This window comes from Neltuma alba, unplaced genomic scaffold (genome assembly GCF_004799145.2).
Source record: "Neltuma alba isolate B1F8T4 unplaced genomic scaffold, ASM479914v2 tig00010416_pilon, whole genome shotgun sequence".
NCBI classification, from domain to species: Eukaryota; Viridiplantae; Streptophyta; class Magnoliopsida; order Fabales; family Fabaceae; genus Neltuma; species Neltuma alba.
Genome location: NW_021635318.1, coordinates 9433 through 24650, shown reverse-complemented (window position 1 = coordinate 24650; position 15218 = coordinate 9433). Strand labels below are relative to the sequence as shown.

The following is a 15218-nucleotide window of genomic DNA, read 5'->3' as shown; positions in this document are numbered from 1 at the left end:
TTGTTTTTTTTTTTAAAAATTCGTTCTCCTTTGCCAGCAACCCCCTGCAATTTTGAAACCGATAACAAAGGCTCATTCAACAGAATCATGCAGGCCAGCATTCAAACCAATTCAGCCATATACATATATGTTAATGAACCGAAAATAATTTACATTATCATATATATACATGAACCAATGAAAACCAACTGTGATATATTAAAATTCTGGCAAGTACAAAAGGTGAACCAATTCCAAAATTAGCCAATTGCCAAAGTTGTGCAATGCCTAAAACTAACCAACAGCCAAAAATGAACCAAAACCAAAATTATATTGAAACCAAAGCTAGCTGTACGTACATACACTGTCTTAATGTACACTTCCCTATCTATGTTGTGCCCACTGACGGAATAAGGCCATCGCCAACTCCTCAACGATTTCTTCCATCTGAGCAGATGAATACACTGTGCAATATGTGTCGGCAAAGTACTGTATGCAACCACAAATTATGACTTAAGTTAGATAGAAATGTAAAGCTACAGTAAGTACAATAATTCTTAAATATATAAATTGAACCTTAACAAATGCATATTACCTGCGTGGGAATTGTGTCAGCATTGTGCAGAATTATCTCCTTCATAAATTTCATCACGCAATATCCACAATGGGAGCTCTTGTTGGGCTGACGTGGGCACTGTAAAGAATGGAAAAGGAAATAATATTAGTCAATCATATAAATAAACCATATTTAGTAGAATAGTAAATAATGGTAGTGAATACCTTCACTTTCTTCCACGGGAAGGTATCGTCAAATTGGCCGTTTTTTACCGGGGGGCAGGGTAAGGCCTGATTTGTGCGGTATAGCCACAAAGCCCTGAGAAGACAATAAAATTGAATATTAATGATTGTCAAAAATTTGATTGAAGCAAGAAATTAAATTAAATTTAAATAATAGAGATAAATATTACTTGTTGAACAATGAAACCATAAATGGTCGATTGGTTGGATCCCCATGAAGAGAATCAAGATACCAAATCCTCGGCTTTGTGGGATTGACCACAATCAGCATCCAGTGTCCCCTAAGTATAAGAAAGACAATTAGAACTATTACAAATTATTTTGAAAATGAAAGAATTTAGGAAAGTTTACCCTTGACAATAAGGCGCCAAAAACAAAGTCTGAGCCCCCGGTGTTGCCCTAGAAATGAAGATATCTAACAAGTCTCTGGATAAGTCTTTCTTCATATTAGGTCCGTGGCCAGCAAAAGTGTGGGGGCTGATAATCTTGAACTTGTCATCAAGGCCACCAGGGGCTATGAAGTTCTTGAAAAGATATCTAAATCAACAAACGAAGATATCAATAGAATAAATGTTCAAGTACTTAAGTATTTAGTTAAGGTTTTAACAAATACCTGATATAAAAGTTACAGGCATTTGTGCTGGCCATTCCATGCGTCAGAATCTCTTTCAATACTTCATTTGTGACATAATCTGACGAGGGTCGACCGTATACCTCTGGCTCAAACTCTAGGGGAATCATGAAATCCTCGCCATGTTCTAATCTGGCCCCAATTGCATATTCCTCAAGACATATTCGGAATCTTGATGATACCACTTGAACGGGCTCAGAGGGCTGCTTCTGTGGTGATGATAATGAGTGATCACCCAATAGGCTCTTCTTCCCCTTAGACTGACAAACAGACTGTTAGTAATTAAAATAGAGTTTATTTTAAATCAGCTGAATTTGTAGACCTATACATATATACCTTTGAAGGATGTCCTAATGTAAGAAGACGGCCAGGCCAAGCGACAAAGCTACCCACTGCTTGAGCCACTGTCTCTGCATCTGGGGTGGGAATCGGGAGGGCATAATTCGCATCAATAGCAGTGTTCAACTGCACCCTCACATGATCAGCAGGGAGAGGAACATTATGAATTATACTCTCCCCCGGTAAATTGAACATGCGGCCCGTTGCAACAGTGTGATGTTTAGGGCTATCCGCCATACACTGAACGTCCGCTTCACCCTGATTTGTTTAACATGAGAGACAAGTTAGCTAGATATATAAATTATTGAATGTAATTATATAAACACAAGTATTATACCTCAGGTAGCAAGGGGAATGTGCAGCTGTCTTTGCCACTTGGGCTGAGATTCGGAGCCGGCTGTGGTGCTTGATTCTTGATCAACTGCTCGATTAGGAGCGCTTGCACTTTAACTGCTCCTTTAACCAGCGTGTTTCTTCCTTCAGCTCCATGAACTCAGCAGAGGAAGGCGTGCACGATGAAGAGGGCTTTTGTCGGTACCCAAAGTAATCTCTCTTGGTGACTCCATAACCGACACCCCTAAGAAGACCAGGATGGTCAGGAGTCCCCAATGCCCTCCTCAATATATCCTGGTCATCTGCAGAATATGCCCCCTGCGAAACTTCCTGGGACAAACTCTCCTGTGCAACAAACATTGATATAGTTATTCATACTTAAAGATATTTGACAATAACGTGAAGATTATTTAATTTAGAATAATACTCACCATCCTGTCCACGACCTCCTTAACGCGAGGATTATCAATTTGGCCATCTTTATTTTGCCTGGCCAGTGCCCACAGCATCTGACGTGATACAGTGACATCTGATCCCTCCTGCTGAGTCACCTCTTGCTCAAGGCCCGCATAACCCAAGCGGCCCTTTCGGTAGGGATACTCATTCTTCTTTACTCTTTCCTTATTTTGGGAACTTAATTCCTGCAAAAACAAAGTAGATTCACAATTAAACAATATATAGATTAAACAAAATGGACTATTTAATATCAAAAAGAGCGAGGATTATTACTTGAAATTGCCTATCACGACGTGACGTCACAAAAGCAGCCCAATCCTCTGGTTTGACCAAGTCCCGTATCAAGCTAGGAACCTGGGACTCGTCGGCTGTGGAAGGATCCTTCAAGTACTTGTGTGTGACAAAATATCAGAAAGAGCGTAGTGCCCTCCCAGCCTTCCCCTCCACAAACCTCTTCCTGCTCTTATCTATATCAAATGCAGACTGCAAAACATATAAAACAACACATTAGTGTCACGCAGCTTGTAAGAAAACGAAATTTGAGTTATAATATATTACCGATACATCTGTCCAAATAGTGTCTCGCACTGAACGATCAACCCTCCTCCAATGCTGCGCTGTAATGGGCACGGTGCTTCGTGCCACTGCCCCAATATAGCTGATAAATTTATTTGACCGTACAGCTTGTCCTTTCTTATTCCACTGTACGGCAAATTTCTTTCCTTCTGTTCGAGCTTTCACGACCTCTTGCATGACACAAAGGCCCCTCTGTATGCGTGCTGCCTCCTCTTGCAACTGTCTCTCCTGCTCAGAGGCATCTCTCGGCTGAGATGGGTTATCAGTGCTAGATCCGCTATCGTCTGCCATCTGCGATGAAATTGAAGTAAACAAAATGAATCAGAATCCATTAAATGAAAATAAAGTCATTAATGACGAAATTTATTTGAACAAAATTAAAACAAATAAAAGAATCAAAGAAAATAATGAGAGAATTTACATGCATGTTTAAGAAGATCTTTTTTTTTCTACTCTTATGTTTTTGCATGTTCTTCTTGGTTTGAATTGTTTTGATCTTCTTACGAAACACTTTCCCCCTCTTTGAAATCCATATTCCGTCGTTGTGATCATGTCTGACATACATGGATTGATCTTCATTTAAATGAGAATCAAGTGAGGCCCCTTGAAATGGATCATCTTCAATTGCATTGTCTTCATACCCGTCTCTTCAATATCCATTTTATTAGTCAACAAAACAATAGACCATCCTTTGGCAGCCGGGTCAGGGACATAAAACACTTGCGTAGCCTGAGAAGCCAAAATGAATGGCTCTTCCTTGTATCCTTCTTTATTCAAATTCAATTGTATAAACCCTAAGTCATCAATCCTCAATGCATTATTATTATCCACCCATTTGCAACCAAATACCGGAACTCTGAATTCAATGTAATCCAACTCCCAAATATCCTCAATCACTCCAAAGTATGACATACGTGCATAGATAGGATTTTTATCTTTGGCACTCGATATATGCATGGTACTAGCTACAAGAGTTACGCCACTATTTTGCTGTTTACTCCGATCATCTTGTTGTTTAGTATAGAAAGTGAACCCATTCATAAGGTAGCTTGTGAAAGAAATCACATGTTTGCTCGGTCCATCTGCCAACAACTTTAATTTCTTCGAAACAGAATTAGGATCATTATTATACTTGCCATGCACATGCTCTCTCAACCATGCTGTAAATTGTTTATTGTGTGTTTTGGTGTACCAACTTTCAAGTTTATTGGGATTATCCCTCTTTAGCTCATCAATATGCTCATGCACATAGTCCTCAATCTCTTCGGAGTTGTGCAATACATATAGATGTGCCTGCTCCCACTGTTGGTTTGAAATAGTTACGACTTTCTTTCCCATAATCCCTTCTCCATCTGTCCTTCCCTCATGACGAGACATTGGAACCCCAATATCACTTGCATTTTTTAAGTAATGGGTACAAAATTCAGTAGCCTCTTCACAAATATATCGTTCTACAATACAACCCTCTGGCCGACTTCGATTTTTCACATACCCTTTCAATATTTTCATGTAACGCTCAACTGGGTACATCCATCTTAAATACACTGGGCCACACAATTGGACCTCTCTAACTAAGTGGATGGTTAAATGGACCATGATGTCAAAAAAAGTCGGAGGAAAATACATTTCAAGTTCACATAACGTAACTATGATTCGGGTTTGCAATCTTGGCAATTTACTAGGATTAATCACTTTGCTGCAAAGAGACTTAAAGAAGAAACATAACTTTGTGATCGTAACTCGTACCTTATCAGGTAAAATAGCCCGTATTGCCACTGGAATAAAGTTTTCCATTAAGACATGACAGTCATGAGATTTTAAACCTTTTAACTTCATATCCTTCATTGACACAAGGTTACTAATGTTAGAAGAGTAACCTTCCGGCACTTTTACTGAAGCAAGAAACTCACAAAAACTACTTTTCTCTTTTCTAGAAAGGGTGTGAGCTGCCGGACGAAGAAATGTACGAGTTCCCTTATCCTCTGGTGCCAATTCCTCCCTTATCCCCATTTCAACCATGTCTAGCCTGGCATTTATGCCATCTTTAGTCTTCCCGGGAATATGGAGTAATGTGCCAAACAGACTTTCACATACGTTTTTCTCAATATGCATAGCATCAAGAAAATGTCTCACATTCAGGGTTATCCAATACGGCAGTATAAAGAAAATAGACCTCTTCTTCCACCCACTTGTTCCAACATGCTTCGCAAAAGGTTTTCCAAATTCACAATCTATATCTTTCACCTTTTGAAATACATCCTCCCCAATCAACGTTGTTGGTGCCTTACCTTCTTCTGAATTCCCATTAAAATATTTTTTGAATCGCCGGTAAGGATGATCACGATGCAACCATCTACGATGTCCCATGTATGAATTTTTCATTCCATGCTTCAACCTTATGGAATCTGTGCTCTCTTCACAAATGGGACAACCAAGTTGTCCTTTAATGCTATACCCTGAGAGATTACCATACGCAGGAAAGTCGTTAATTGTGCCAAATAACATAGCTCTCAACTTGAATTTTTCTTCCTTATATGCATCATATACATCAACTCCATTCTCCCACAATACTTTCGAGTCTTCAATTAATGGAGCTAGATATATATCTATGTCATTTCCCAGTTGCTTTGGCCCAGATATTATCATAGACATCATTGAATACTTGCGTTTCATGCATAGCCATGGAGGAAGGTTATATATAAACAAAATCACTGGCCATGTGCTATGGGTGCTGCTTTGCATCCCATAAGGGTTCATCCCGTCGGTGGCTAATGCAAGGCGTAGATTTCTATCTTCTTCCCCTGAATTCAGGATACTCAATATCAAACTTCTTCCATTCTGGAGAATCAGCAGGATGGCGAAGCATGCCATCTTTAACCCTTTCATCTGCATGCCACCTTAAATTTTTCGCATCTTCTACATTACTATACAAGCGTCTGAATCTTGGCACTATGGGAAAATACCATAATGCCTTCTTCGGGCTCTTCCCATTCTCTTGGTAGCGTGATGCATTACACTTAGGACACTCAGTTAGTGACTTATACTCCTTCCTAAACAAAATGCAATCATTGGGGCAAGCATGTATCTTCTCATAGCTGAGGCCGACAGAGCGCAACACTTGCTTTGCATCATACGTTTTACTTGGAAGCTCATTTTCTTTCGGTAGCATTTGTTTAACAAGCAACAGCAGTTCTGTGAAGCCTGTGTCGCTCCACCCATTTCTTGCTTTCAAATTATACAGTTTCAACACTGCAGACAATTTTGTGAAATCAGTACAACCTTCATATAGAGGTGTCTCAGCATCACACTTCAATCTATCAAACATTTCAGGACAATCGTCAAGTTCCCGTTCAATCGCATCTGTCATCTCCTCAAGACGATCAGCTTCACATGTACTCATGTCAAGATTAGATGATCCACAGCTTTCACTATGCCCTCGACTACTATTACTCACATCTCTTGTCTCTCGTGCTTTGTCCAACACTTGTAACTTTGATCAATTCCATTGATAATTAAGTGGCTCTCACAATCGGATGGCGAAACCCACTTCAAAAGGCAACACTTAAGACAGGGGCAAATAATCCTGTTGCGATCATCGGCGTGCTCAATCGCAAACTTAATAAAATGTTCTACCCCATCCCAATATTCTTTTGATAGACGATTGGCGGACATCCATTCTTTGCCCATGGTCCCCGACTAAGATGAATCATTTAGAGGAAAATGTGATCAGTGACTCAAAGATATTATGAGAATTAAACAAAAATAGAAAGTCAACACATGAGTCACTATTGATCACATTTATCCCTCTTTAATTCTACTTGCTAACAACTAGTAGTTGTTAACAACTAGTAATTCAACAAAAATTTACTTTCATTTCAGTTTGAAAAATATTCTACTACTACTAATGTGCTATTCCATTTGAAAAAAATTTGACAGCATAACGGCTTATAACTTATAATTCCCCAGGCTTTATGGCAGAAAACCAAACCAGCACATAGTCAATTTCAATTACAAAAACAAAAATTGAAACATTAGCATTGCATTCCCCAGACTTTATTGCGAAAACAAAAAACTAAAACACCCTAAACCCAAACTGATCAAAATGCGAAACACCCATTTAGAATCAAGAACAGAAAAGAAAACCCATTCGGCCAAATAGCAAACCCATTTTCCGTGTGTGCATGGTGAACGGTCCTAGCATTATCCTATCATTCCCTTTCCACTACAATCATTTCTCAAAGGAAGAACTAAAGGAAATAAGGGGAGCGAGTGAAGCATTACCAACCTGGAGCCGAAATGACAATCTGGAGAATGCACGACAACGACGAAGCAGGAGGATGCCGCAACGATAATGGAGGACACCAAGAGGGACGATGATGGAGACGAGCAAGGACGGGCAAAAAAAGCAAAAGGGAACGAGGTGGGTACGGCGGCTTGGAGAGTCCGAAGCGGAAGGGGGCGCAATCGGGAGAATGCACGCACAATGACAAAGTAGGAGGATGCCGCACCGATAATGGAAGACACCGAGAGGGACGATGATGGAGGACGAGCAAGGACGGGCAAAAAAAGCAAAAGGGAACGGCCGAAACAGAGGTGGGTACGGCGGCTTGGAGAGTCCGAAGCGGAGGGGGCGTTAGAAATTTTGAACTGAAGAGACTGAACAGGGGAAAGGGACGGGTTTTTAACCGTCAAGTATTCTCAAATAATATTTGACGGTTTTAAATCAAAACCGTCAAGTATTACTAAACTTGACGGTTTTGATTTAAAACCGTCAAGTTTACCTTTAATATACTTGACGGTTATTTTATAACCGTCAAGTATTTTTGCAATACTTGATGGTTTCTTTGAAACCGTCAAATATTTTTCTACTAAAATTGACGGTTTCTTTAGAAACGGTCAAGTTTTCTTTCGGGGGGATTATATTTGATGGTTTTTATGATAACCGTCAAATATTTAGCGTCAAGTATTCCCCAATTTGTAGTAGTGCCCGCTGCAGTGGATGGTGATAACAATGTCACCATGTCGCCGGTGTTAATGGTTGTTGGGATGCTTCTACAAACAAAGAATGATAATGAATAATATGAGTCACCTAAAACTAGTTTGCAACAAAATTCCATACGCTACAAACAACATTTTAATAAGACATGGAAAATGCCTCTGTTTTTTAGTACTAAAACAAGGGAGGCCATCCTTCATTTTTCATTCATATAGCCTCCGCATATATAGTTGTTTCAATTTCTTTCCTCAATGCGACCATGCTATATATAATACATGCTCCTACTAACACTTGGATTTTTCTTCATGTTTTTGTATATATAGTAGTATATAATTCGACAAATAAAGATGATATATATTGACTTGAAATCATATCCCGTGCTGCTTTATATGTCTACATATATTGAGCTCAAAAGTGCCTCTTTTTTTCGTCATTCTCTAAGTGTATTCCTCACTCTAAGTTCTTCCAAGTTTCTAGACTATCGTTTTCTTTCATGTTATTCTGTTACATAATTGTCTGACGGGGGTCGAGTTGGGTGGTGAAGGAAACGTGACCGTGAGGATGGTTGAAGAGGATCGCAGTGACTTTGTGACTGAGACAAGGAAAGGTGTTATGGAGAGCTAGGAAGGAATGTCAAGTCATTTATAGGTTGAGAGAATGGTGGGGAAAGAGACAATCTTAGGGATGAGCGCAGGAGAGAGCAGAGTTTGCAGGAAATTGGGTTTATGGGGGAGGGGGAGAGAGAGTGATATTTCAGAGGTGCCCAACGGGAATTATTAACGGTGTTAGTGTTTGTTTAACAGATTTAACACTCAAGGACCAACGGATGTAACTGTAAAAAAATATAAGGATCTAATAAAAAAAAAGTAGAAGGACTTGATTCAAAATGAAAGTAAACTACAAGGACTTTCAAATTCATTTTTCCTAATGGTTTTAATAAGTTAAAATTTATCAAAATTAATTATTTTTCATTTTAAAATTCAATAAATATTTTATTATTATTTTTCCAATACATTAATAACACTTTCTACACTAGTTATAGAGACAATCGGTGCAGAAAGTGTGCTTTTTTAAAAAAAAATAAAAAAGGTGCATTTATCTAGATGGTGGGTGATTTGAATTTTTTTTTTTAATCACATATGATCTAGAAAATCCCCTATCAATTTAAAAATAATAATATACAAAAAATGCTTTTCATATCTAGAGACTAGGCAAATTAAAGCTTAATTGAATTATTACATAATTCAAGAAAACATCCACAACATTCAAAATACAATAGCAGCGGATTGTCCCTTCGCTCGTTGTGGAGTAGGGGTTGCAGTCTGCGTCCTAAATCGCTAGTTTTAGGGCAGTGACTCGAGGCGCGGGATGAGTGTTCGATGCTATTCTACTGTCTCTTTGGATGCCTTTCTACCGAGAGCTTTAAGATGAAAGAAGAAATTAGTCACGTAAGCTCGCCAACCTATAAGCTTGTTCATCCTAATTTGCGGGGTGGTGTGGGCTAGAATAATCCTTATCTTGGCAGGTAGACAAAACACCAACTTTAACCCATCTTTTTATGGCTAACTAAATATCTTCTTTACATTTATTTTAATTATAAAGCGTTGGAAATTCAACTCGAATGTTATGAGTTCTTGAATTCATTCCGTTGGTAAGTAACAAATGATAAAATAAAAAATCTATTCTAATTTTACCAAAATAAAAAATAAAAATCTTTACTATAATTTTTTTTATTTTGCCATCCTCACAAACGTCTCTTTGTATATGTATAATTCACGTAAAAGGGATGTGTTAACGTGCCAACTTGATCTTAATATTCTGCTTTGTTAATTTTATAAGGTATTTTTCTTAATTTTTTAAACTCTAACACTGTTCGTCTCAAGTGATGCTTTTTATAAAATATTTACAAAATTGAACTTATGATCTTGATATTTGAGGATATTTTGGTAACATCTAAAATTTTAATATCATCATTTAATGTTAACAATGTTAGGACTGAAAAATTTTAAATACACTTTGTAAGATTAGACATAAAAAAAACCTTGTCTGCAGTTAAAAATTTAAAATGTACTTTTGCGTAATCTATTATATGATGCTCTGTATTCAAATCGTGTTGTGGTTAAATGATTGTTTGAAGAGGTGAGACTAATGGGCTGAATCTAGTTCTTTTTCGTTTTTTGTGTGCCTGAAGTCATGTGATGATTGTTGTTGGCGGGCTTGTGGGGCGTGTTTGTGTGCTTTAAGTTCTTTACGTTTGTTTTTGAATTAAGTTAAACTTTGGAATTAAGTTTTCTAGACCTAAACATATGTCTTGAATTTAATAAGATCTGAGAACCCAACTCACCTAAATTTTTTCTTAAAAAAAAAAAACAAAAGTTAAACTTTTGGCAACTATATTAGCGTTTTAATACTTTAGCATATTTTTTTTTTAATAAAAGTTAACTTCTATAAATTGTTTTATGATTTATGTTTTACGATTAAAAATCATTTTTAAAATCTGGTCAAATTTATTTCTCCCTTTTATTGGTGTGAATGTGATTTTTCTTCCTTGGAATAGAATTTACGTGTTCACACTTAAAATTTGACTTTATTTTAATTTTTGTCTTTCAACTTTGAAACTAGAGGTTTTGGTCACTAGCTAAAAAAAAACACTTCTAAGGATTAAAATTCTTTAGGTGGTCTTAAATGAGGTTAAATTTCTAGAATCAAAATCATTTTTTTCAAATTTTAGCGATCAAAACCAAAACAAGATCAAATTTTAGGGATTAAAGATGATATTAATCCTTATTATTATTATTATTACGTACTTTTCTAATGTTTTGCACATATGACTTCTTTGTTAACTAGGTTTATTCCCATCACTAGAGATCAAGCCTGGTTCTAACACTGAGCCACTCGAGTTACACCCAGGTCTCGAGGCCGGTTGGTCCACTGAAGACACCTATTGGGCTATCGGCCCAATTCTACTCGCGCACATTCCCAGGCCACCTTGACAGTCATTTTTTCACTATATATTGCTTTTCTGGCTTGCTCCTTAAACAATGTTTAGACACACAGTACCTTTTAGAATTGAGCGTGGATATGCATGTATTCTCTCAATCGTAATATAAACCGCATGTAAAAGAATAGTTTGATTTAAACCATTGATGAGAGCCTTTGTCATTCACCTTATTTTAAGGAGCTTTTATTTGAAATCCTAAATAAATTAAGTATCAAAAATAATAAATAGACAGGGCAAAAAGGTTTTGAGTTTTGAAAATTAATTTTACTTTACTAACTGTTAAAGATATTATAGAATAAATCTGAAATACTATTTTTTATATTTTCTTTTATAAAAGTGAATGGGAACTGCTATGATAAAATGTATTAAATGAATGCTTTTTAGAAATGGATTAATGACCTTCCTTGTTCAAAATATTTTGGGAGTTAAAAACAATGCACTAAATCTCAAACCCCAAAACAGAGTCAAGCAATCTTAATTGGTGATTATTTCTACTGCTGTAGCTAATAAACACCTTTTAAATTACAATTAAAAGCTACTTAGTGTGCAACTGTGATTAAATCAAATAGCTCGTTTCTCTTAAAAATAAATAGAATGCTCAATTGAGACACTCAAAAACAAGCTCAAATCAACTATATTATCCATAATACCATCCCAAACAATACAATATCAATAAACTCACAAAAGGAAATATAGGAATATACAACTTTCAAACTATAAAATCCAATCACAGTCAAATTTACCTAATTCAACAGAGATAATCAACTCAAAATCTCAGTTTCTAACATTACAAAGCATCATTCAACAACTAGAGAATCAAAATATAGATAAGAGAAAATGAATGGAATAAAATCAACTCCCCTGTGGTAACTCTAGAACTCAAACCATTATCTCCATCCCAAGAGGCAATGGGATTCAGCCACTCATCACATCGGACGCAGCAAGCTCAGAGGAAGAAGAAAGAGGCGTCACTGATCTTGGTAGTAATGAACGGCGTTGTCAACGGTGAGAGGTGAAGGGCATCGCTGATGATGACGGTCGCTCAAGTTCAAGGTTGCTGCCGCTTTGCCTCTCGTCTCCCTCCTCTGCGAAGAAGATGATGAATGGAATGGAGGTCGTCGACGGTGATGGAAGGAAGGAGTGATTTGCTGGCGATGATGGTGCGTGGAGCGAGAAATAGAAGGCGGGAGATAGAAGATGGTGATGGTGGAGGATGCAAGGAGGTGCTGCCATCTCTGCTCCTCGCTCGTCCGCTGTCCGTTTTTTTCCCCCAAATTTGTTGATCTTTTTATTGTCACTTGCTATGTTCAGCTTTTATATCCCAATTTCCTACAATAAAATTCAAGATAATGTAATACATATTTTTCAAAAATCAATCAATTAAAATAAATCATAAAACGTGGTATTTTTGTCATTTTTAGCATTATTTCCATCCAATCACAATTAATCTAAAATAATCATAATTAATGTATTTAAGCCCAATAAATGTGATAAAATCTTCAAATAAGATATAAAAATTCATAATAAAATTTGGACCTATCAAATATAAATCACATGGAGAGTAGTTAATACTTATTTGTTAGTTGTATCCCTGAAATTAATACTTAAATGTAAGTATATTTTTCTATCTCCTTCACTTTGTCATTTAATATGAGTAAAGTTGAAAATTTTTTAATTTGAAACATATTTAATGAGTTAACTATTATTTTTTGGTTTTGATAAATAAGTTAAAAACTTATATTCTGGACAAGAGGTGCACATGCACACGATACCTTTTGTAATTCAGAAGATAAAAACATTGTTTACTCATTAAACTGAGCTGTCAACAATTATAGGTACAAATATAGGCAACTTTATGAATTGAAAACAACACATTATTAAAGCAAAAAATTATTAAAACATTCCCAGGCCACCTTGACAGTCATTTTTGAGAAAATCCCAAAAAAAATAATAACTGTTAAATTTTAAAATTTCAAATCAAGAATTAATACAAAAATGTCTTATCATTTACTTTTCAAGTGTGGTCATTTTCTTTACAAATACAGTAACCAATACAAACTTAGAATTTTAAAATTCAATAATTTCTTTTTTTGCGATTTTCCCCTCATTTTTCCCCGTGAATTGCCTTTTTAGATTACTTATTAAACATTAAGCAATGTTTACACATCCAGTACCTTTTATGAATTAAGTGTGGGTATGCATATATTCCCCTTGCTTCTAATGTTTTGTTTGGTATGAGGAAATGAGGAGAGGAGAAATTTTTTTAAATAAGATCGATTTAAAAAAATTATAAAAATGGGATTAAAAATAAAGATGTAAAATAAAAGAATAAGTAAAATTAGTTAAAAGTAGGGCTGTGCAAAAATGCTCTAAACCTGGTCTGCCTAGTCCAACCCGGTCTTGAAAAATACAACCCAACAACATGACAAGACTAATCGGGCCAGACTAAACTATTGGGTAAAATAGGGTTAAGGACTGATAGTTTGGACCATGTGGTTTGACTCGATCCAAGTAGATTTTTTTGTTTCAAAAAAACATACTCCTCCGATTCTTAATATAAGAACCATTTAACTAATTTGATTAGATTAAGAAAGTTAGTTATGTTAGTTAATTATAAAAAAAGTGACACATTTTTCCTAAAACATCATAATTATCTTTTTTAATACTCCCTCTCCCTCTTCTAATTGATTATAGTTAAGGGAGTATCTATAGATGTAATTTAGAGAAAATTGATAAATATGAGAAATAGGTTTTATATTTATGATCAAAACCAACTTAAGAATTGGGTCCTATATTAAGGATCGGAGGAGTAGTTAATTAATTTACTGTTTGCCTTAATCTATTTCTCGCTTGTTCTTTTCTCTCCTTCTACACAGGCATCGCTCGTCCCTTTCTCTCCTGCAGAATAACTTTTCCTTCTCCATTGAAAATAGACCCAATAACCCCTCATCCGTGGATTCAGCTGGCGAAGGGGTCGGACACTCTCACCAAAGGGAGGGGGTTCGATCCTGGGGAGTGCCACTTTGTTGTGGCTCCAGTCGCGGCGCTGGGAGAGGCATCTTCAAAGCCAAGGCCTCAGCTCGTAACATGTGGTGATCCCCCATGTGGAGCTCTCCCCGTCCTAGTAAAGCTACGGCGCTGGGTAGGGCTGGGGTCAAGGGTTAGTTGCCCTGCCCTTGGATCGTGGGTGAGCCCAACCCTTTTTCTAAAATTTTTTTTCACCAAAAAAAAAAGAAAAGAAAATAGACCCAATAATGTCAGTGAATGAACCCATCTACCGTCTCCAATGAGCACCATCAAATTCTTCTAGCGTTAGCTTCTACCTCAACTCGCCATTAAAAACCATCTTCAGTTCGCATATTCCATTGCTGCCATCCACCAGTTCGCATCTTCCATTGCTACGACAACGATCTTCAAGTTTGCATGAGCATCTCCTATTTCATGTTTGCTGTTCGGCCTTTCTCATATTTTTTAGCTTCTTTTCAATGTGGGTAATTTTTTTCAGTTCCAGTATGTATTATTTTTGCAGCCAAAAATATGCAATGAAATTATTTAAAAAATATATATAAATAAAAAAGTAACCTAGACCAGTTTGGTAACCCGGTGGACCAAGTCCAACCCAGTCTTGGTCCCAAGTTAGATTGGACCAGTCTTCGGATCAAAATTTTCAACCCGGTCATTTTTCAGACCAGACTTCAGACTTGGGTGTAACCCGATCTAACTCGATCTTTATGCAGTCCTAGTTAAAAGCTTTTAACTCTGCTTTTTAAATTTTTTTTAAATCAAGCCTATTAAGATTTTTTCCCTCCCCTTTTCTTCCCTCAATTTCCCTCAAACCAAATAGACCCTAAAAAAATTGTTTAGTTCAAAATATAAATCATTTAAACAATAATTAGTGATTATTTGTTAGTTTCATTTCTGCAATTAATACTCAAACGCAACTCTTTATATTTTTCACTTTATTTCACAACCTCGTTCATGAGTAAAGTTGAAAAATTTTTCAAATTGAGACATTTTTAATGAGTTATCTACCATTTTTTTGGTTATGATAAATTAATTAAAGTGACTAACATTGTGTACAGGAGAAGGAGGAAGCGGGATACCTTTTG

The 15218-nt window shown here is 36.6% G+C and overlaps 2 protein-coding genes and 1 long non-coding RNA gene across 3 annotated transcripts; all 3 read right to left on the bottom strand.

Moving 5' to 3' along the window:
• Positions 1-291: 291 nt before the first annotated feature.
• LOC114756492 (uncharacterized) lies at positions 292-808 on the bottom strand. The gene is made up of 3 exons (XR_003741461.1): positions 760-808; positions 575-673; positions 292-468 (listed from the first exon to the last, which is right to left on the bottom strand). It is a non-coding gene; the product is annotated as an uncharacterized LOC114756492 (long non-coding RNA).
• A 316-nt stretch (positions 809-1124) lies between these two features.
• LOC114756494 (uncharacterized) lies at positions 1125-2938 on the bottom strand. Its single transcript, XM_028945444.1, has 7 exons — positions 2810-2938; positions 2512-2721; positions 2215-2425; positions 2085-2191; positions 1745-2005; positions 1391-1668; positions 1125-1314 (listed from the first exon to the last, which is right to left on the bottom strand). Exons 2-7 carry the CDS (start codon positions 2587-2589, stop codon positions 1125-1127), a joined length of 1125 nt encoding a protein of 374 aa, XP_028801277.1. The 5' UTR covers positions 2590-2721; positions 2810-2938.
• A 6-nt stretch (positions 2939-2944) lies between these two features.
• LOC114756493 (uncharacterized) lies at positions 2945-7522 on the bottom strand. Its single transcript, XM_028945443.1, has 3 exons — positions 7398-7522; positions 3095-3403; positions 2945-3019 (listed from the first exon to the last, which is right to left on the bottom strand). Exons 2-3 carry the CDS (start codon positions 3401-3403, stop codon positions 2945-2947), a joined length of 384 nt encoding a protein of 127 aa, XP_028801276.1. The 5' UTR covers positions 7398-7522.
• Between the last annotated feature and the right edge of the window lie 7696 nt (positions 7523-15218).